Source organism: Nannobrachium achirus (assembly GCF_963921795.1).
Source record: "Nannobrachium achirus genome assembly, chromosome: 12".
Lineage (NCBI taxonomy): Eukaryota > Metazoa > Chordata > Actinopteri > Myctophiformes > Myctophidae > Nannobrachium > Nannobrachium achirus.
Genome location: NC_137832.1, coordinates 28,123,362 through 28,147,015, shown reverse-complemented (window position 1 = coordinate 28,147,015; position 23,654 = coordinate 28,123,362). Strand labels below are relative to the sequence as shown.

The 23,654-nt window shown below is 42.6% G+C and overlaps 2 protein-coding genes across 2 annotated transcripts in view; both read left to right on the top strand.

The window, feature by feature from the left end:
• Positions 1–13,154, top strand: part of fgfr1a (fibroblast growth factor receptor 1a) — a gene marked incomplete at its 3' end in the record, with an annotated part of 38,445 nt that extends 25,291 nt beyond the window's left edge. The window contains exons 9-18 of the mRNA XM_080738245.1: positions 3,239–3,429; positions 3,925–4,070; positions 5,212–5,333; positions 5,780–5,890; positions 6,752–6,942; positions 7,532–7,654; positions 8,486–8,556; positions 8,680–8,817; positions 9,538–9,643; positions 12,978–13,154. Of these exons, the coding sequence (XP_080594371.1) occupies positions 3,239–3,429; positions 3,925–4,070; positions 5,212–5,333; positions 5,780–5,890; positions 6,752–6,942; positions 7,532–7,654; positions 8,486–8,556; positions 8,680–8,817; positions 9,538–9,643; positions 12,978–13,154 (1,376 nt within the window). The remainder of the gene's footprint in view (positions 1–3,238; positions 3,430–3,924; positions 4,071–5,211; positions 5,334–5,779; positions 5,891–6,751; positions 6,943–7,531; positions 7,655–8,485; positions 8,557–8,679; positions 8,818–9,537; positions 9,644–12,977) is intronic.
• Positions 13,155–21,990: 8,836 nt separating this feature from the next.
• The window catches only part of lgi3 (leucine-rich repeat LGI family, member 3), a gene marked incomplete at both ends in the record, with an annotated part of 15,492 nt that continues 13,828 nt past the window's right edge, over positions 21,991–23,654 (top strand). Inside the window, one exon of the mRNA XM_080738546.1 lies at positions 21,991–22,004. Within this exon, the coding sequence (XP_080594672.1) occupies positions 21,991–22,004 (14 nt within the window). The remainder of the gene's footprint in view (positions 22,005–23,654) is intronic.

The following is a 23,654-nucleotide window of genomic DNA, read 5'->3' as shown; positions in this document are numbered from 1 at the left end:
GAAATGGAAGTCCTCCAACTGAGGAATGTGTCTTTTGATGACGCTGGGGAGTATACCTGCTTGGCGGGCAATTCTATCGGGTTCTCTCATCACTCTGCATGGTTGACCGTTCGCGAAGGTATCAGTGGTTCTGTCTCTCTCTCCCTCTCTCCTGGTTGTTCTCCTCTTCCTTCTGTCTCTCCTCCTTTCTTCAGCCTGGCTATCCAAACATCCACACATTGGCCAGAATGGAGTCTTGCTTGACTCTACTTCTGTGACAAGAATGTGTGAGGGAAGCCAGGAGAGGTTTACTATTCTACTAAATCTCCCCTTCCTCCTGTACTGTGCTCAACATGGCTCCTGCTCCATCTAAACCTCCTGGATGGGAGCTCAGGGGCCATGTTCTGCTGCTCTGTCTGAAACAAAAAACCACAGAACGCCAAACAACCCATCAGGCTCAGCTTCATGGACTCTTATGACAACGTTCATGTTTACAGTTAAAACCAGAGCAGTCAATGCTCCAATCAAGGCCTATGTGTTTTGTGTGGAGCATCGTCCTTGATTGTTCTTACATAGACAGTTTAGAGCGGGGTTGTTTGGCAGCTCCGAAGGTTTTCTGGTTTTCACTCTAAAACTGTGTCTCCCATTCTGCTATTTTAATTGGTGTTTACATTTGATTTGGTATAACGCTGATGTTCTTTGACAAGCACCACAAATGGCATGTATCCCTGATGTCATTTCCTGCTGTGAGCACAGCTCCTGGCTTTGATAATTGGCCCAATGCAGTGGAGGTGTCTCATTCCTGCGAGCTGGAATGGGCATTTATCCAATTATCAAGCTGCTTGTCAGTCAGCTTCTTCACACAAGTTCAGCTCACTTGTGTTGCTGGTGTTGGTTAGGGGTGTAACGGTGCACATTCACACTAATCTAAACTACACAAAACAACGTTTTCTACCGTTGTCTTGATCTGTTAGTGAGGTAGTCTCTGAATCTGCAAAATAAAAAAATAAAAGCCCTCAGCATCATTTAGGTCTTCTATTTGAGTGTTAAAGCGTAAACCATATTAGATAGGGACGAGGCCACAACTCTGTGGATGTCTTGAGATATACAAGTGGCATTTGCCTTTGTAGCATTTTTAAGGAGGCGGTACTTAACATATATTATCATATATTATATTGTGTATATATAATGTTACAATACACGTGGGAACATCAGTCAGATTGTGAAAGGACAAGCTCGTTTTAGATGGAGAATGCAACACCGGCCACACTACAAAACCGGTGCTCTTGGACCATTCTCTCTGCAAAGTCAAACAGCGAGCGTCCAACAAACACTGGTGCCAAAATAAATGGCCACTCGCGGATTGCGGTCGTGCGACGGAGCAGAAAATCGCCTCAAAACGGGAGCTAGGCGCTAAACTAAGCCACTAACCGGTCTCAGTAACTCCGGTAGGCCCCGTCCAGCCCCGACCTCGAGTACAAAAAAAAGACCCTGGCCGCCGGGGCGCCCTCCTCTGGCCCCGTGAGCCGAGACGCGGCTGTGAGCAGAGCGTTCAGTTTGTACTGCGGCAACATCAAAGCCCCCAGCTTGCACCGTCTCGCACCGAAAAACGAGGGCTCCTTTTTTCAATCTGACTGATTTCTAAATATACTGTAATATGTATATGTATGTGAATATATATGTATACAGTATACGTGTGTGTGTGTATATATATACATACAGTACAGTACATAAATATATAGATACGTATATACAGCATACACATATGTACATACGTGTGTCTATGTGTGTGTGTGTGCATGATATATATAGATATGTTTGTGTATGTAGAGAGGGAGAATATTTTCCAAACCATATTTAGTTTTGTGTTCCGTTGCACCCCTAGTTTTGGTATTGTTAAATGTTGGTGTTTTCTCTCAAGGGGAGGAAAAAAACTGAATTGGATGGTTGCACAAACTGATACAGATTTTCATTTCAGTATGTTTCACATTAACAGCGAAAGATACTTTTCCCACCAGCCATAGTGGCTACTACCAACAACCAACACACAGTTATTGTTTTAACAAATATGATTGAAAGTAAAACAGAAGGGTAAAAAAAAGTCTTTATGCTACAGCGAGTCAGAATGGGACATATACAATAAATTAAATAAGTAATTATGTTGTTGAAATGTATTTTGTCTTGCTACCTAGGCTGTATGAATGAGTATGTTTGAAATGGAAGTGATGGACCCTATGTTTACAAATGGAAACGTATGTTTTGTGTGTAAAGAAAAGGGGCATTTTACCAAAACATTCTGTTGTCCTGCACACATTCTCACACATCTCCAAAACTGTAAACTGTCTTATACTACTCACCATCTTGAGTTAATAGTTTGAGTTTATGATGTCGTCAGAACTACATTCCATGTAATATTAAATTGAGCTCATGGAAATGTTGTTGTGGGGGGGGGGGGGGGGGGGCACCTGAGAGAGACTTCTGGGAACATACAGGTTTCCTATTACAAGTTGTTTTGACACATAGCACAGTAAGTTTGGCCTTTCAGGAATTGCAAGTATCTAATTCTCCTAGAGAATCAGATTCACTGAAAATACTATTTTATAGTTTATTATGGGTAAAATGCCCCCTTTTTTATTTTGTACACAAAAACCAGAGTCTTTGTACACTATTGAAGCTTTTTGCACTATTGTCCAAAGTCCATTAACTGCTTTTTTTCATAAAGGATCAAGGAAATAGTTTTTATCATTTAAACCAAACCCTGCACAATCTTTAACAATAGAAAATCCAAACACAAGTGCCATTAGCTTGCGTAACACTGATTTTTGAATCCTCTGGATCGGTGCCAGCGCTTCCTCTGCACTGCTAGCATGCGCCTGTCGAGACTTGGCTGCTCTCTGATTCTAGGGACTATGACCACTTCTCACACTGGCAAAGAATGTAGACTGTGAAACTCAATGCTTCAAAGAAGTGATTATAGTGCCACAATAGGAGTTTGTGCCTGGGCCTTCTGTACCCGTGTGTCTCTGTGTCAAAAGGCTCTGGTTTTTAGACATGGCAGGTTTGTGTGTGTGTGTCTGTATGTTTGGTGTGTGTGTGTTGGGGAGGGTTATCTGTTCTGCTTGAGTTGAGTGTATCACAACACGTGGGGTATGTGTGGTGTGTTTGGGAATATGTACTCCCTCGGAGGGAGTTGGATTTCATTCACTTCATCCAAACCTTCAATCACCCCTGCCCACCCCCCCCCCCCCTCCCCATCTAGAGGTCCAACAGTATCCCCCAGCCAACCACACATACCTGGAGGTAGTGATCTACTGTGTGGGATTCTTTATTATCGTGGTGATGGTGGCCACGGCAGTCATCTTCAAGATGCGTACCTCGTCCAAGAAGAGCGACTTCAACAGCCAGTTGGCCGTCCACAAGCTGGCTAAGAGCATCCCTCTGCGCAGACAGGTAACAGAAAGTAGATAGGGGGTTTGGAATATTTATCCCTTTCCCCTTCTCTTAGTTTGTTTAGCAACCCTATCCATTTTCCTCAGTGTTTTCAATAGTGCTGAAACCATACAATATAGTAGTAGATATAATATCCTTTGGGTTTACGTGACTGCATGCCATGCACTGCCAAATGGTGTTTCTGTTTGTTGGGTAAAACAAAAAGCGTTCATTCATTGAGCGTCCAGGTTCCTAGCAAATCCTTGAGGTCTACTAAATCAGGTGCGGGATCACACTCTTTTTAACATTTAGATTGTTATATTCTCATGCACACCTGTTGCTAAGATACTTAGGGTGTGCACTGTCCTTCAGTAAAGTTTACAAAAATCACTACAGCCATAAACCAACACACTGGTGTATTTTCTGTAAATTTGCAACACTCTTCATTTGATCTGTTTTTGGTAGCCATGCTGTTTCCAGTACTAGGGGAGTAATGTCAGACTTCTCGCCCTGCAGGTATCAGTGGACTCCAGCTCTTCCATCCACTCTGGGGTGATGCTGGTTCGTCCCTCCCGCCTCTCCTCCAGTGGATCCCCCATGCTGTCCGGGGTGTCTGAGTACGAGCTGCCTCAGGACCCCCGCTGGGAGCTTCACAGAGAAAGGTATGGCCAGGACGCCCCCATCAGGCCACCATCAATTGGGCATTTAACAACCCATTTAGGCCGAGAATTATTGAATGCTTTAACCAGTGAAAAATAGCAGATATACAAGCTCACAGTGCGGCAACGCGCTGCGAGCTTGTAGATCTGCTATTTTTTGAAAAAGTCGTGAAAATGTGTGCAAATCTTTGAATATTTGTATTTTCAAAGAGAACGTTTGTAACTAAAATGTTGCTTCTGGGTGGTCCCTGGAACTAAATATTTTGAGATGGGGGTCCGTGGCCAAATACATATCCTTTTGGCGGTCCTTCACATGAAAAGGTTTGAGCACCACTGACATAGGAGTCTCTCAAGAACAGACTAACTGCGCTCCAGTTAAGTGAAAACGACCTTTTCAATGACGATGGCTAGCCAGATTGCTGACATAGAAACACAGCTTTTTCAAAAAATCTTCGAAGGATTCAAAAGACACTTATAGAATCGGGTCAAAATTCTGATTTTCACGAGTTTTCAAAAATAGCAGATCTACGCTGTGAGCTTGTATATCTGCTATTTTTCAATAGTTAAAGCATAAAATAATGATACACAATAATGTGTACCCGTTCTAAAATGGGTTAAAAATCAAAAGCGTTTACCAAGAACCAGGGACGGCAGGGGCTCAGGATCTGCTTGGGAATCGGATCGGTTCGATCCCAGGCTCCCCCTGTGTTAGTGTCAAAGTGTCCTTGAGCTTCAGATACATTTACCATTTGAAATAAATATATTCCAAAATGTTAGCACACTGCAAAGTGGCTTCCCAAAGCAATTGTCTGTTGCGTTACGTTTCATAATACATTCCTTCCTCTAAATAAGGAAGATCGACCAGAATAGAAACCAGAATACCAGAAACCACCATTTTTAATCGTAACAAATGTGCTGGGATTGGCTGTCATCACTTATGAGTGGTGAAGCTAACCACAGGTTGTTGGGAACATCATGGACACAAAGAATTCCACTAATGGGCCACAAAAAGCCTCATAGTCAACACAGAAATACATGTGGACATTGGGTCCAGTCCACTGGAGTTGAATGATTGTGATGAAATATATATTTATCTATAATGCCATGCAGTGATTGGTTGTTTCTTCTCTGTGATGTATTGTAGGCTGGTCCTTGGGAAGCCCTTGGGCGAAGGCTGCTTCGGTCAGGTGGTGATGGGTGAGGCCATGGGTATGGACAAGGACAAACCAAACCGTACGACCCAAGTTGCAGTGAAGATGCTTAAATGTAAGTCAATTGTTAGTCGTTCAAATGGGTCTGCACTTAAAGCTGATGGGTACTGGACCTATGGTTTTGAACTTAATAAAAATCTAATGGACAGCAACTAGAATTTGTAAGCTCCTCCAGGAGGATAAAATGTATGACACCAGAGCTTTGATGAGCTGATTTTTGTAATGGGCATGTGCCACTGGCTCCCAGCCACCATGCAAATGTGAGACCAGTATAAGAATTTATAGAAACCCTTGACATCCCACATAAAACTGCAAGGAGTGGGGATGTTGGGTGGGGGAAAGCGTTTATTGTCTGGTACTTTTAAAGTGCCCTCCCACAGGGAGCAGTCCCTTCAGCCATCCTTGATCACCCTCACTGCAGCCATCATGTTGATATGCTGACTTTGTTCTCCACCATTGGCCCTGCCTGTTCTAATGCAAACGTTCCTTCCTTCCCTCCAGCTGATGCCACAGAGAAGGACCTGTCAGACCTCATCTCGGAGATGGAGATGATGAAGATCATTGGGAAGCACAAGAACATCATTAACCTGCTGGGAGCATGCACACAGGATGGTAGGAACCAGACAAGACGCATGCACGCACACACGCAAGCACACACAGAGACAGACAGAAACATAACACACACTCAGGAGGAAATCTCAAAGCCCCGCTGTCCTCCCTTAACTAGGGGTTACTAGAACCCAGCTATTAAATTGTAGCAGAGGACTATAACAAATCCAGCAGCAGATTGAGAGATGTGTATTCCAGCGTGATTAAGCGATCCTGACACCGGCTTCCGAGCTCTCAGTTTGAAATGACCACAGCTGCTGCCAGGTTCGCTGTATCTTTCACATCATCCCTGACAAGGCCTGGCACTGTTCACCAACGTCTGCTGTGGAGGGAAGCTAACCTCTCCTGACCCAGTGGTTTATTTAGCTCTGCCTCCTCTGTCCTAAAAGCACTGCACGCTTAACAAGCTCGCTGTTCACTCCACTTCCTTGATAAGTAAATGGTTGTACCGTAATAAGCCTTATCTGCCGACGGTTGTGGCATTGAAAATGTGCCATATCTCGGGGAAAACAGTCCATGGATACATTTAAGCATTGACATGCAGAGTTCTTATCTCTTTTTTTTTGTTGGGGGGGGGGGGGGTGGGGGGGTCCAGTTCAATGTTGTATTTTCCTTCACTCTTAACAACTGTAGTGTAGCAGCAGTCAGATGCAGTGGACCGCCCAGCTGTTTGGTATTAATGCAGGATTCGTCTTTCACATATGACACTGCAGTGATGAATGGCATCCTCCATGAAATCCTCTGCTATGATAAGAAATAAAGATTTTCCCATGTCTTATAATAACCGGGGCCAACATTTAAAACACAGATTTTGGATTTGAAATAATGTGATTTTATATTTATTATGTGTTCCGTTGCGTCCAGGTCCGCTGTATGTGATAGTGGAGTTCGCATCCAAAGGCAACCTCCGGGAGTACCTGCGAGCTCGGCGTCCACCAGGCATGGAGTACTGCTACAACCCTGACCAGGTGCCTATCGAGAACATGTCCATCAAAGACTTGATCTCCTGTGCTTACCAAGTGGCCCGGGGCATGGAATATCTTTCCTCCAAGAAGGTAATACTGGAATACTGGAATAATATATTCCAGTACTGCATATTTGTCATGTGTTCAATAAATATATCGTCGTTGTCGGGTAAAAACCTTGTATGTCCAAAACCGTTCGTTGTGCATTTATCATTTAAAAAATGATCCAAACTAGTGAAAACAGCCGATCTACAAGCACACAACGCCTCGCGGTGGGCGTTGTGTGCTTGTAGATCTGCTGTTTTCACTACTTTTGTGCGACGGCCTTGTACAATGAGGCAGGGCTTTACTTTGCAAAAGAACGTACAAATTTGAAACTTGGAGATACGAGGTTTCCGCCCGACAACGACGATATACTGTAATACACAAAATGTGAACATTTGACTAATGAATTACCCATTCATTTCTATTTAGCTATTAGCAGTTTATTTCTAATGTTTAATTAATTTCCACCAGGCTATTAGAAATGAGTAGGAGTCCTATGTCCAAACAAGTGAACTGAAAAATATCTTGCCACCTTGCAGTGGTGAAATGAAAGCACAGGTTTAGCTGAACTAAGAACTGTTTGTATCTATTCATGTATGTACGTTAATAACTATTTGTACTGTGTTTTGTGTAGTGTATCCACAGAGACCTGGCAGCTCGTAATGTTCTGGTAACAGATGACAACGTGATGAAGATAGCAGACTTTGGCCTGGCGAGAGATATCCACCATATTGATTACTACAAGAAGACCACCAATGTGTGTATTCATGTCGCTGGCTTATGTCGTCTTTCCATACATAGCTTCAGCTCGCCTCACTTCTGTTCAGTTTACTTTGTTTTCCACTTCACTGCAACTGATCGTCATCTTACCAGCTATGCCATGAAACGGGCTACTGTCTGGGGCTAAAGCTAACGCCATCTGGACATAATCTCTATTTCAAAACTATACATCCCAACAAAACAAAACGATCTGTTGGCATGAACATCAAGGCATCAGTGACATTTATATTCACAACAATAGGAGCATTTAATATTAGGGTGAACATGGCCAAACTAATAACAAATACCGAAACTAGCTCTGTGAAATATGGGTTACCTGAACTCTGCTATGAAGGGAAAAAAAGAAAGAAAGTTATTAGCCTAAGTCCCTGAACTAAACAAAACTGGTATTCAACCCTACTGCTCTGTTTTAAATTGGTTTCTCCGAGCTCATCATCCATCAAACAGACAAACACAATGCAGTCCAATCTCATAGTGTGACGCAGGAGACATCCACACAAAAAGGAGTGTTAGTGATTATTCTCTGACGAATCAGTATTCAGCATCATTTCATAACACTATTGGTATTATCTTGAAAATTGGACATTGGAGCCACTAAAAAGTAACTCCAAGTACCAGGAGGTGCTTTTGGAAAGGCAGAAACACTAACGGAAAGGCAAAAAATAAGGGTAGCGCTGTGGCATGCCGAGCCGGGACTATGCAATGGAAAGACAACCATTGCTGTGGTTTCAAACTGTACAAATTCACTCCTGCAAGCCTCCATTAATGTTCCTCGCAGGTTGCCATAACACATACTCTTTCCCCACAGGGTCGTTTGCCAGTGAAGTGGATGGCTCCCGAGGCTCTCTTTGACCGGATATACACACACCAAAGTGATGTGTGAGTATCGTATATCACTGTGATTCTGCCCCTATTCACTCCGGATGGATTGCCAAGCGCAACGTCTCGCGGCGCAAAATCCCAAGGCCTCTTGACTAGCTTATGTCTTGTTTGTCTCCGCAGCTGGTCATTTGGAGTGCTGCTGTGGGAGATCTTCACCCTAGGGGGTTCACCGTACCCCGGGGTTCCCGTGGAAGAGCTGTTCAAGCTGCTGAAGGAGGGACACCGCATGGACAAGCCCACGACGTGCACTCATGAACTGTAAGGATGGGAGCACGCTATTCTGACGCAGTCATTGACTGCAATGGTTTTTGGTGTGCAGTTTGCATTTCTGGGCAGATGTTGGGTCCACTCTTTTATGATTTATAGATTTGAATGACGTCATGTTGCTTTCTGATGAGAACCTCACAGTCTAATGAATAACTGCTTTACAGTATAGAATGGTCCTTTGTTAGTTCATCATAATACAGGGGTCTTCAACAGGGGTTACGGGACCCCTAAGGGGTCCTCAGAGTGACTACAGGGGGGCTGCCAAATCCTTGTGTGATAGGATAATTATTGTAAATGTGCAACTTGAACCCTTGCATCCCTATACTCTGAGAACTTTAGCCAAAAATAGCAGATCTACAAGCGCTGCGAGGCGTTGAGAGCTTGTAGATCAGCTATTTCTGTCAAATAGGTTTGGTGTAGAGGTAAAAAAAGAGCTGACCAAGTACAGAGTGAAAAGTCAATTTTACTAAGTATCGACAATTTAAGATTTTAAGTGGTTAAGTGTCAAACAAGTCTATGAATCTATCTATGAAATCGATGAGAATCTCCATCACACATTTATACAATATGTAGAGGGGGTCCCTGCTTTATCTCCCTCTCAGCTAAGGGGTCCTTGGCCATATAAACGTATATAAAAAATAAAAAAAAAGTGCATTAAACACACATAAGATTCCATGATCTGTTCATGAACTGTTCTCTCCTTCTGTCCAGGTACATGATGATGAGGGACTGTTGGCATGCTGTGCCCAATCACAGGCCCACATTCAAACAGTTAGTGGAGGACCTAGACCGCACTCTGGCAATGTCATCCAACCAGGTCAGTTACCACCATAGACTGTAAAAACATATGGACGATGGAAAGCAATTGGTTTCTATAACATAAATTGGACCATATTTCACAAAAAGCAAATCATGGTGATTGAAACAAGGCTTTAAACTAGCGACAGGAACCATAAAGTATTTATGATATTATTAAGGTAAGAAAATCAAATGTTGAATGAATGAATCTTCAATGAAGAAAATACACCCGCACACTGCCACTTGCAAGTTCCAAGTATAAATTTATTAAAAGCAACGTTTCGGTCGGTAGACCTTCCTCAAGCTAAATTCAGTTGTGGCTGACAAAACACTAAAAGCATTTCTTCAGGTACAAACACCCAATCAGAAGCACTCAATGTGATCACTCATTTCAGACAGCTGTGTTGACATAGTCATGTGACTCGGGTCCACAGTCTCTTCTGAGGTCCTCTAAGTATCATTGAAAATAACAAATTACAATAATACAAAGGAAAATAAAGAAAAGTCATGCCAAATAATACACGGAAATCAACAATTATACAAACAAATTCAAAAGATGTCATAATATCCTACTCTCAATGTCAGAGTGGGAAACAAAACAAAATAAAGCAAAACAAGAAATACAAAATGCACAGGGACCAGCTAAGAAGTGACTAAATTGATAACAAGGCCCTCACTGGCTGAGGCTCTCTTTTAGAAGTTATATTTATAGCATTACATTCAATTTATAGCATTACATTTGAAGAAAATCAAATGTAAAAGTTCGGGGGAAATGGATGGAATCCTATGGAGAACATGTTGCTTCTGGTACCAGAACAGCGCAACTAGCGGCCAATCATAGGAACTTTCAGTTCCGTGTTGCTTCATTTTAAATTGGAACAACTACACCCCTGGTTACCACCAAACAGACAGTCAATGTCATCCAACCAGGTCAGTTACCACCAAACAGGGAAACTGGCTGTTCTCATTCTCTTGTATTTTTTCTTGTAATGTCTGTGATGTAATATGGTCTCCTTTGCACCTGGCATGTGTCTGGGATCCAGAATTTGGTCCAGATATTATTTAACCGGATTACATTTACACCTGGCATTAAAATGGGTTCCCGGCTGTTATACACGTTGATATTCAGTTTCTTTCTCGTACCAAATGCAGACTCACATCTTCTAATATTTGTGTCTTTAAGTAAGAAGCCAAACATGTTATATACCTACTCACCTCGGTCATTTTCATAAAGGTAGCTAGTTTAATTATTTTATTCATGTCCCAAGAATCCATGGGCACGCCAACATAATACGGGGGTGTAAATATCGTCACTGTCGGGAAGAAACCTTGCATCTCCAAGTTTCAAATTTGTACGTTTCTTCGCAAAGTAAAGCCCTGCTTCATCATACAAGGCTGTCGCACAACAGTAGTGAAAACAGCAGATCTACAAGCACACAACGCCTCACACAGCGAGGCGTTGTGTGCTTGTAGATCGGCTGTTTTCACTAGTTTAAATCATTTTTAAAATGATAAATACAATACTGGCTTTCCAGCAGTTTCAAGGGGCACACTTGACCATTCTCAGGGGCACACCAAAGGTCCCCAGGCACAGTGGTTGAGAAACACTGATCTAAACTACTGTTCATACAATACAACATGTACATGGTATGGTATGGTATGGTATGGTATGGTCTCAGTCTGAGCCCTCTGTCACTGTTTCCAGGGGGTCAGAAGTCATGCCAATTAAAGAACCTCCCTTTTTAATCTGTTTATTAATCATAAACTGTGTTTCCGCTGGTATACCAGTACATTGCTGGGTAAAACATGAACATAACTTGTTGGCATTAGCAGTGGGAGAGCAGTCGTTCCCACATTGCCCTGCATTAGATGAATATAACAGGTACGTTATGTAATGATCGCACAAGAGGTGCAATCATTAAACACAGGGTCATAAGCACACGACACTAGCCATTTGGGGATGATAAAATATATACTTGGGACGATAGAAACAATAAATATCCATCTCAGGCTGGCAGACCATGTAATTTAACTCTGGTCACAGATCTCTCTCTCTCTTGCCTACCCCACTCCCGATGCACATCACACTGAGAGGTGTTACAATAACTCGCATAGTTGGACAGTACATCTCCTTGCAAATATATTTTTCAGCTGTCTGATATTTCCGCAATTCTATCAGCAACGTACCATAGACTTTCAAACACAGCCTTGGTGTAACCTGAGACAAATTTGTCAAAGCACGTCAGAGGTTGATGTACACAAATGTAAAGTGACGCTTTGCATTCACACACTGGATAACAGGCATTCTGACATGGTATGATGACATGATATTGATAATACGAAACATTCAAAATCGGCACAAGTTCCCACAGGACGCCAGAGTTATGTATACCAATACATTGCAGGCATTTCTGTCATTAACTGTAAAGCTGTTAGCCCATACCCACAGCATAGAATGGGACCCTGGACAAAATGATATAATAGAAGTAATTTAAGACCTCCCTATTCGCATGCATTTACATGTTGCCTGTGCCTACTGCCTAATGGAATAAAAGGTACCTAAAGGACATTTCCATGAGTGCTGGTTATTCTGTTTTGATTGAACATTATTTGATACTTTAGCTATTCAAAATAGTGCAGCACCGAGTACCACGCTATAAGCTTGTAGATCTGCTATTTTTGAAAGATCATGAACATTGGAGGATCTTTTCAATATATATATTTCTTTAAAGCGAACATTATGTAACTCAAATCTTTGCTTCTGGAGGTCCCTGGAGCAAAATATTTGGAGATGGGGTCTGCGGCCAAATACATATAATTCTGGGTGTCCTTGACATGAAAACATTTGAGAACCACTGATATAATAACATTTAAATGTTTCAGAAAACTGTTTAGGATTTAGAAGACATTTATAGGGTGTGCCAATTGTAGTCCTAGAGCGGCCATATTTTGGGTCAAACACAGCCTTACACAGGTGTTCTGATTGGAGTAGTAGTATTAGTTCTATGCCAATCAAACAATTGAAACACCTGTGTTTGACCCAAAATATGGCCGCTCTAGGACTACAATTGCGTCACCGTTGGCACACACTATAGAATCGGGTCCTCAGGTCTTAATGGGTTAAGTCAGTGGTTCTCAAAGTGGATTCCAGGGACTTTGTGGGTTCCTTTATGGGGGTCTAGATTGACCCATACTAGTCTGTAACTCTAACAGTATAGAAATGGAACCAAACGGACCCGTTAGGTTCCATTTGTATACTGTCAGAGTTAAGGGGAGACCTTGAAATTTAAAAGTTTGAGAAATACTGGGTTAAGTTATGTGGCCTTAATTCTTTGCCTGTCGGTTTCCCCTAGGAGTACCTGGAGCTGTCTGTGCCTCTGGACCAGTATTCGCCCAGTTACCCCGACACTCGCAGTTCCACCTGCTCCTCCGGCGAGGACTCTGTGTTCTCCCATGACGCCGGAGCCGAGGAGCCTTGCCTGCCAAAGTTCCCTCCCCACCCCAATGGGGCAGCCATTAAGAAACGCTGATACCTCGTCTTCTTTCTGAGCAAAACCCTGACATCTCCTCTTCCTGAGTGACCTCCTCACAGGGTTTGGACTCTTATCCCTACATCCCCATTCCCCAGAGATGAAGCTAGAACACTGGTGCTCTGCGGAGAAAAGGGGGGTTCGGAGGCACCCTCTGGAACTTGTTGGGTTCAAAAAAAGGACAGAAGAATGCAGTCGTTTTCTCTTGGTTGGTGAGGTGGCTACGTTGTTCATGGGGCACTTTGCGTTTACCAGGAGTGGTGGTTTGTCACAAGTGCTGGAAAAGGGACAGATTCCCACTCTTATCACCGCATTCCACAGGTCAAGAGATACAAAAGGACCGACTTAAAAGGACTATGAATTCAGTGGGCGTTCAGACTGCAACGGTTGTGTTTTTCCCATCAGTAATGAATGAGACCGTTCTGCATTTCAGACCAAATCCAGAGAATATATTACCAAGGGGACGTGCATACCTTGTACAGTATATGTTAGCACAGTGGTCCGTCGCATCATTCAGACTTGTAAATACAGTTAGAAATTTATAAATATGAATATATATTTACACTGTACTCTTATTTTTATTACCATATTTGATTTATTTTCTTTTTGTACAAGGATGCTATTGTTTGATCAATTTTTTTTTGTTTTTTTTTGTTTTTGTTTTTTTGGAATAATAGTCCATAGGGGCAGTTGCTACATGAAATTATCTTAAAAGTTTGTATCGAGGATCACTTGGCCAGTTCTAGCTGTATCCCAGATCCTTTTCAGCTTTGCCTTTTCCCTCTTTAATCTGCTGCTTAACCGTCAGTGGAAAACGTATTCGCTTTTCTTTACTTTTCAGGAACACATGGTTTTCCCCATACCAGCCGCAACTCAACAGCTCAAGTGTATTTGGTAGTGTCCACTGTCCAGCAGAAGTCAACCCCTACGCCCACTTAAACCCTTTATACTTAGTTGACCAGGGGTCCCCCAGGGCTCTTACCAGGGCCGCTAGTATTTCCCTCTACACCAAAGGTCTTTGCCCCAGAATAGGGGCTCAAGGAGGGTTTCAAGTGGTCTAAAGAAGAATCATCCATACTGTAGGACAGAGTATGAGTGCTTGTTGTCACTGTCGGGCAGAAACCTTGTATATCCAAAATGTTACCTTACAGGAGATGGAAACAAAGATTGGATCCAATATAGTTATTATTAAGCTCTTAATTCTTTTTGTTGGTTAAATATTTATGAAACCCATAGACAAACTTAACCTGGCGTCCCCATTTCAGGAATGTCATTATAGGTGAAACTTTTGTCAAACATTTCCCTTTTTTTTCCCTTTTTCTTTTGCCAATTCTGTGTGACACACTGTCATATGATGTGCAGAATAGGGCATTAATTTACAAAAAACACAAAGATGAAGGCTTCTGCCCGACTTTGTGCGTGTGTGTGTGTGTGTGTGTGTGTGTGTGTGTGTGTGTGTGTGTGTGTGTGTGTGTGTGCGCGCGCAAGTGATTGAGACAGCAGGTTGTGTAGGACCATATACCTCCATTCATCATTCTACAGATAGTCACAACTGTAAATATCCCTGGTTGTTAGCCATGCTTGTTCAAATGAACCAGTCGTCCTCTTCGTTCTTCAGTGATGAACTGATGTCCAACTGTAAATGCTTTAACAGGAGTTACATTCGCTGCCTTACAACTTCTGATAAAGGGTTGCACAACACGTATGTCATCGTAAAAAGGATTACATTAAATAAAAAATGTTATTGAAAAACAAACCATTAAAGCTTTCAGAGTTTGAGCTGAACTTAATAAACAGGTCTATAAATATCGAAATTTTCTTATTTGTGATGTAAATCATGTTTACAGAGATGGAACACTGGGGCACTTCAATCCCATCCAAATTTAATGCAGGTTGCTGGGGACGATTAAATATGATAATGCGCTGCTGACATCAGAAGAACTGTCGGCTACCGCAGAGAGCCACAGGCAGCCGTAAACATGTAATTTATGGCGGTGTCAATGGCTGGGCAAGTGCTGGTTCTACACACTATCATCCATCAGCCCTACCAACCTTGATGCCCGTCGCTGTCTCTGGCTTCCTGCCATTGGCTGATGCATCACCTGGGCTGCAGTCTCCACGCAACAGGCTAAAACACAGCGTGACATGCTCTCGACCCGCTTTAAAAGCAAGCTTTTACAACTAGGGTCATAGCAGTTAGCCTTTCTTGCTTACTGTATATCACAAGTGAAGGATAACAGAAAGGTTTTAGCATTGAAATGGAAAACTTAAATTAGCTGCCTTGTGTTTTATTAGAGAATGTGTAAGATATTGGGGGTTAGCCAGGAAGTATTACCCTCAGCACCACGTGGTTATCCTAAACAAAACATTGCTACATCGTGTTCAGATTTGTTGCCCAAATCCGATTTTTTTGATTAATCAGATGGGTTTTATCAAGTTGGAACAAACACGATTTCTAATGTCTCAGTTTGGACACTCAAAAGCTGAGGCCTGATTTGACTTTGTTGTATGACAGTTTCGCTCAGAAAATAGTTCACCGTCAGTAGTAGGACAGCGTAGGTTAAGCGTTACAAACACCTATGTTGTTACCATAGTAACAAAGGCCAATAGGTCGACGAGATATTTGAATGAATCTTGCAAATATCAGTGTGGACAGTCAGATAAAGGTCTGTTTGAGAAGCAAATCGGATGTGCCTGCAGTCTGAGCAAGGCCTAAATGTTTTTTATCAATCCCTAGAAACCGATACAGTGCAGTAATAAAGTATGTGACATCTGCGTTTTTGTGGTTAGGGTGATGATGAAGGGCTCTTCACAGAAAATAGAAAGAAACCCCAGAAGCCAGGCTTTATAGCCAGCTAATGGTGTTGAGCATGGATCACAGGTGCAATTAAGTAGAGGGTATTATCATTCCTGACAGATGGTACAGGAAGAGTTTTCGGTGGTGCAAAGTCCATCAGTGCTTATCCAGTGTAGCAACTGGGTGATAACTGGTGCAATGATCTATGAACTGGTCTAGGTTAAAGGAGTAGTTCAGTGGTTCTCAGCCTTTTCAAGCCGCGACCCCTAAAATAATCATATTTGAACTGGGGACCCCCCCACCGCCCTACGAGCACTAAGAGTTGAGGCATTGGGAGCATGTAGATCGGCTATTTTCACAATTTCTGCCTCTAATATTTGACAATTTGGCCAATGTTGAATATGTCATTTTAGAGCAGCACTATTCAACCTGCGGCCCGCGGCACGTCTATGCGGCCCTTCATGGTCATACCAATAAAATATATTGTGTCTACTTTCAGTGTGGACAAATAATTTTGATGTCATTTTTCAGTTTCTCTCCAAAACTTTTTGTCTTATTTCAAGACTTTTTTGCCATTTTGTTTGTTCCAAAATAAGCAACTTTAATTAATCATTCCATGATAATCTTTTTGTTCGATGAGGTTTGGCTTTATTGATGGAAATGAGTCTGTTTTCTGTGTGTTTCCTTAGTTTTTAGACTGCTCATGTAGTCACAAAATCATTGCCAAAATAGGACCATACTTTTTAGCTTGCGGCCCTTGGACTTTTTGTATTTTGCTGAGTGGCCCCTGAGCCTTCTATTAGGTATTAAAAAGTCCTTAAATTGTCACTTTAGAAATGTGCAGATACCCTCTACAGTATACACTTAAACTTTTTGTTATTTTGTTTACTGTTGAGAGAGAAAACAATGTCCCGACCCACAGGTTGAGAACCAATGGAGTAGTTCACCCCCATAAAATGACTTGTTCTATCAATTACACACTCCATGAAGCCTTGAATTCAGTTTTGGTCGCATTCCTGAGCCAATAATTTGATGACCGGCGGAGTGACTCAATTGAGTCTCCCACTGACCAGCCATCCGGTCATCAAATGATTGGCTTAGGAATGCGACCACAACTAAATTCAAGGCTTCATGGGGTGTGTAATTGATTGAAAATACATATTTTTTGGGGGTGAACTACTCCTTTAATCCAACAGAAATTCAGCAACCACAATGTACTGCATGTTTTTAATGGTGGTGACACAATGGAAGAGCAGTCTGGCTGCGTGTCTGGTGTTGCAGTTACGAGTGGGGGATTTGACATTGCGTAATTAAGCGGTTTCTAATTGCTGAGATGTTGAAAAACAAAAGTGCTGCCATTTATGCTTTCTTTTAGTCGCCTAGATTTAGAAGAAGCGATTTGGGCGTGCTGGTAACTGGAATTTCAACCACTAGCACAGCCCAGCCATGATTAGTGAGTGTGAAACCACTAGTGGCGTCACACCAAATTCTGGGCCCTGAGTACAAGGATTCACTGCGGGCCCCCCATGAATGTTAACTATTGAGAAATAGCAGATATACAAGCTCACAGCGCGGCACCGAGTGAGTGAGTTAGAAATGTTCACTTAAAAAATGCATATACATATATTCAAAGATTTTCACAACTTTTCAAAAATAGCAGATCTACAAGCTCGCAGCGCGGCACTCGGTGCCGCGCTGTGAGATTGTATATCTGCTATTTTTCAATAGATAAAGTTAATTAGGGCCCCTCCACCTTGGGCCCCAGTAACTCAGTCCCACTTTCCTACCCCTTATGACGCCCCTGGAAACCACTAGTGGCAGGAGCAGCAGGACTGAATTCTTGTGATACTCGGCTAAATGTGCCGTGTGAATTCATAGTCCTTTATGAGCCTTTATAGCAGCTTGTAGCAGCCTCTAATTCAGACATGGCCTTTAATTTAAGTGATGCTGTAAAACAAGATACATTCATTCATTCATTTGAAGTAAATCAACTGGTTGATTACGTTTAGAGTCACTATTTCTGCCATCATAATTAGTTAAAATGTTATTAATTTAAGTTAATGGTATAATGCCAGAAATAGCTATACTCTAAACCTAAGCAACTTTAATAAACTCTTTAAACTTGTAGGAGAAACCGCTACTGTATTCACATTTGACAAATTCAGATGGCATGATTCATCAAAGCTAATTGTAAACATATTTATAAAGTTTTATCTGTTGACCCATTGACTTCACTTTGCTGCAATCCACCCAAATAATGCATCCTATTATTAGTTTGACTTTGTTTATGGAGAAAACGTAATATTTGAAAAATGAATATGTATGTATGTAGATTAAAATACTGTATGTGTATAATCTTTCTGAGCTAATTCTTCAGTTTTCAAATGTAAGTTAACAAATATTTCAGTAGCTTGCACACTATCCCTTGAGCAACAGAGTAGCAGGACACTAACAACTCACATGTCTCAGTAGAAAACTAGAAGCAGTGCTCTTCCGAGCACAGGTCTCCACCAGGCCGTGCGTCCTGGTGGTGCTACTGTATTATAGGCCAATGTAAAAAGGGTGGCATGTGTTCTTCACCTTAGATCTTTCATGGCAATCGGACGCTGCATGCATGACTTGAAGCATTGTTCCAAAAATATGTTTTGCTAAAGTCTACCTGCTGGTGGCGCTATAACAAGCCAATGTGAAAAAGGTAGCATTTGTTCCTTGACCTAGTGGGAATATGTGTGGCAAATTTCACCGTAATCGCAAGCATGGTTGATGATTTGAGGCATTTTGTTCAAAAACTGAGCAATCCTGCAAACTTTGGAAGCTAATATTAGCCAATCAGGATGGAATATGAAATATCAGACGGATCGTACTTGATCACATGACTATAGAGATACTGTGTACCGATTTGCGTGATTTTTGGATAAAATCTCAAGGAGTAATATCCAAAAATGCGTTTTACATAAGTCGGCCCAAAGGTGGCGCTATAAAAGGATGATGTGAAAAATGCAGGGCAAAGGTTTATCCTTAGCCTCTAGGGAGTGTGCTTACAAAGTTTGAAACTGATCGGTGGAGTTATAGGTAAAACCACAAATCGGCCTGTTATATCGCCACCATGAGGCTGATTTAAAAGTGGCATTTCTTCCTCGGCCTAGTGGGAATGTGTGTGTGCGATTTCATGATAATTGCACTTTGCGTTTGTGATTTGAGGCATTTTGTTCAAAACGGCTCAATCATACAAACTTTGGAAGCCAATTTTAGCCAATCAGGATGGAATATGCAAATTCGGATAGATCCGTGTCGATCACATGACTGTCGAGATACTGCCTACCGATTTGTAGGATTTTTGGACAAAATCTGTAAGAGTAGTGCACAGAAATGTGTTTTGCGAACATCGGCCACTAGGTGGCGCTAGAAAAGGCCCATTTGAAAAATTTAGGGCAGAGGTTCTAGATTGGCATCCAGGGAATGTGTGTGCTCACTTTGGCAGCGACCGGGCCAACGGCGACTGAGATTAGGTGCTCACAAACTGCGAGGACGCACGGACGCACGGACGGACGGACGCACGCACGGACGGACTGACACACGGACGGACGGAGGGGAAAACATACTCTCCCCCATGCCTTCGGGCTGGTGGAGACAACAACTAACTGCAAAATAATCTTTACTTCAGTTTTTTTTAAATGATCCCTGGCTAATATGACAAATATGCCTTAATACATTATAATTGTCCTCTATAGCTACAATATAAAATTAAAAACACCTTAAATATTGTATTTCTTCTAGAAATAGCTAATCTTTCACTCAATAGGGGAAATGCCTGTCGCTAGTTGATGATGTCATAAATGTTATGTGTCATTTTTATGGCATGCATGTGCAAAAAGAAAACAACACACACACATTTGAAATATTGATTTGATGCTCATATTAACCATAGGAAGTTTTACGTTTGTTTTTATTTGCACATGCATGCCATAAATTCCATAGGGATAGATCACAAATTACATTTATGACATCATCAACTTGCGACAGGCATTTCTCCTATTGAGTGAAAGATAAGCTATTTCTAGGAGAAATAAAATATTTAAGGTGTTTTTAATTTTACATTGTAGTTATAGAGGACAATTATAATGTATTAAGGCATATTTGTCGTATTAGCCAGGGATCCCTTTAAGTCATGCAAAAAAAGTTACATTCATTCACATAATGCAGATGAGAGGGGTCCCCAGTTAAAGAAATATGATTATTTTGGGGGTCGCGGCCTGAAAAGGTTGAGAACCATTGCTCTAGGATACTATTCTTAACAGACCTGTTCTCCGTAATTCGTCTACCTGTCCTGGCAGGCTGCACTTAGATATATGGTGTTGTTTTTCTTGTTTACATAAGCTGGGATTTGATTTATTCAACTTTGGACATCATCTCTGATGTCTGCAGATAAGCTTGTGCCTCTACATTATTCTCATCACTTTGTGGTGTGTCAGGACTGACAGATGACATGTCCTTCACCTTGCGGAGACACGTCGTCAATCAAAGATCATTACCCATCCTAAGAGCGGAGGCCCCAGGAGGGCGATGGTGGCACCAGTGATGGTGAGTGCGAGTGTGTCAACGGGATGTGCGTCAATGTGCTCGTTCACTGGGGATCGGTGGCTCTCGAGCTGTGAGAAAGGACTGGTGACATGACATCAGCCTGTTGTTGGGTGCCTCTGTCACTGCACAAATGAGCTGATTATTTATGGGAAGGAGGGAGGAGTGGAGTGGAGTGTAGACATGTCCATATACCCACGAAGGGATAGAGACAGGGGTTACAAAAGACAGCGGAGCAATGCAGGAACTCATGAATATTATTAGTCTGGCTAGCATCCATCTGCTACGTGGAGGAGACTTATCTTGTGTCCTGGAGGAGGCTGGAGCCTAATTAATACTTTGTGCACGTCACTGTAGTCACTTGAACTGCACATTGCTTAGCCTTAGACTGATTCTCAAGCGATCATCGCTTGGAAATCAGTTACTTTTGAATGATTCCATTGTGCGACAAAGCATGAAGTTAAACAGAGAGAGCTATACCCTTCATGCTGTGTCTGTTGAAAGAGAGGGACGTTTGGTCATTAGAGCACAGACAGCTTCACCAGCAGTGTGTGTGTGCGTGCGTGCGTGCGTGCGTGCGCGCGTGCGGATATGCATACAAAGAACAGAAGACAGGCTGTGCCTACGACCACTGCCATCCCACAGTTGTTGATTGCAAAACAGTGGAGGAATCTTTTTAAAACTATTGTTTCCTCATGGCAATGGGCAAATCCCCCACCCCCTTCACCAGCGGTTAAGCTGATGAACATTTGTTTTTAATCCAAAAGTGGCCACTGTGGTTTTTGGGTGTAGCTCACTCAAAAGAAGTTTTGCAGCGGAACAAAATATGTAATGCCTTTAAATGGTGTAAACATTGTTGTCAGCAATATGTTAATGAGTTATTGAGGTTGATCAAGGTCTCCCCAAGCTTCAGTCGATATGACAGACATTGGCCGTGACCGTCCTCTGCTTGCCCCTGCTCTTTGGTTGTCTGGTTGTCTCCAGCAGAGAGCCGGGGCCCCTGGTTCTGGGCTGGCTGGGGGATGACAGGTCCACGGTGCCCTATCTGCTCTCTGGGACAGCCATGACAGATGGGGTTGAGCCTGGGGCAAGGCCTGTCACTCACTACACGTCTTGCTATTGTCTTTTAGTTCCTGCCCCCCCCTCCCATCTTCCCGTTTTCCACTTCATACAAAGCCATCATTTCTAGATAGTTTTGTGCACAAGAAGAATGTAGCCTCAGTGTTCACATGATGTTGCAAACAAACGGCCAAACAATCTAAGTAAGATATTTATATGTATATGTTGTCTATGTGGCTCACTTCACAGCACGGGGTCAACTCACACCTTGGAAGTTAATCTGATCAACAACAAAAAACAAAACTGCTCACATTTTATGAAACTTTTGTAAAGAAAGTCATTACCTTCTCCGCCAGGAAAACAAACCCGCTGTGGTTAAGAGTATTTATGGTGTCTGGAGGCATGGGTGTGGTCAGGTAAATGAGATGAGGAAAGGTGTTGGGTGTAGAGAGGTGTAAAGGCTATAAGGTGGGGGTGGGGTGCCGCAGCGAGGACGGCTGCGTCTGTTCGACGAGGCGTGTTGGCCCCCACACAAAAACCGACGCCTGCAGGCATGGCCCCGCCCCTTTCCCACCAGATCGACTTTCTTCAGTGGAGGAATGAGACGCAGACACCTCCTCCAGGCTGAGACATATAATCTGGGCCTGTCAGGACCTTTATCAAACAGGATCAACTGGTGTGCCAAGCCTTTCTCCACAGTCCCCACAGGCGGGAGGATACCTGCACACACATTCCACCAACACATCCCAGTCCCAAGAGGCATATCACCTATCTTTTATGGCAACTCACCTCAGGAGGGGGGGACACAGTAGCTCTTCTGCATTGTCCTGATTGAAACTAAGATAGCAACACAGCCTTTGGTTGGGGAGGCATTTTTTACTCTGCTCCCTCGAGTTTCAAAATGTCAAAATGCTGATCAACAGAAAATCCCTATCTGAGATGTTGCATAGAGATATCTGAAATGGATCAATCAATCTAACATTGCCTAGTGATTTTTCGTCGGTTTGGGTGCTGGTCCATGGTCACTGTGACTTTTAAACGATGAAGACACAATTATTATTGATCATGTGACAGAATGGTGGCACGTTTGGGTTTCAGAGCCCCCAGAGGACACTATATTCTTCCCCCCGAGGGAGAGATTCTCAACTTAGTTATTTCCCAGCTTTTTGAGTATTCCCACTCGAGTCCCTGTGCTGTGAGTGAGTGACGAGATAAGTCGAGGTATGAATCAAAGTAGGGTCATTGCGCACAGGAATCTAATCATATCGCTTGTCCCCCTGAGCCATATGTCTTTGTACTCTCTTTAATTGAATTGGGGTTTGGATGAGATTGCCTGACATACCTCCCTCCCTGTGTCTGTGCGACAGTGAGTGTGGCAAGAAATAGTCATTTAGGCTGGTTCATTTGTTGATGGAGATTGGTCAAAATCACACGCAGGAACGTAAAGTTATCCTGTAGCTGGCGTTACAGCCCAGCTTTGACATGTGACAGTTTCATATGTTTTCCTCTGTTGCACACAGCTGTCAAGGTTTCAAGGTATATTATCCAGGACCCTCACCTTTATAGTCTAATATGAAATAATTGTGGGTGTTACGGTCATGTATGTGACACTGCAATTGCTTGTTAAAGGCAGACTCATCAAACCTGACAGATTTGTGCTCAGCTAGTCTTGTTGTGACAAACACTTACCTTATTGAATTTCTCAAGTCACGTGTTTCAATGCCGGGGCTGAATGCATTATTTGCTCCTGACTCACCAGGGATGATGGAGGATCTGGGCTTCTGATGTCATTTTCTCCCCTGGTTTAGTTAAACTCCATGAGCTTGTGGCTACATGAGGAATTACAGATAATGAAGATTCATTTAACCAAATTAACCCTAGTGTCCTTATTCTCGGGGGCAAACATTCTGCCAAAATAGCATACCTACAAGCTCACCGCGCACTGCATTGTGTTGAGCTTGTAGATTGGCTGTTTTCAGCATCAGAGATCCGCTGTGGAGGGGGGGAAAGAAGCGTAGCAAGTATAGAGCCCTGGGGGACCCCGGTCAATGATGTATAATGATTTA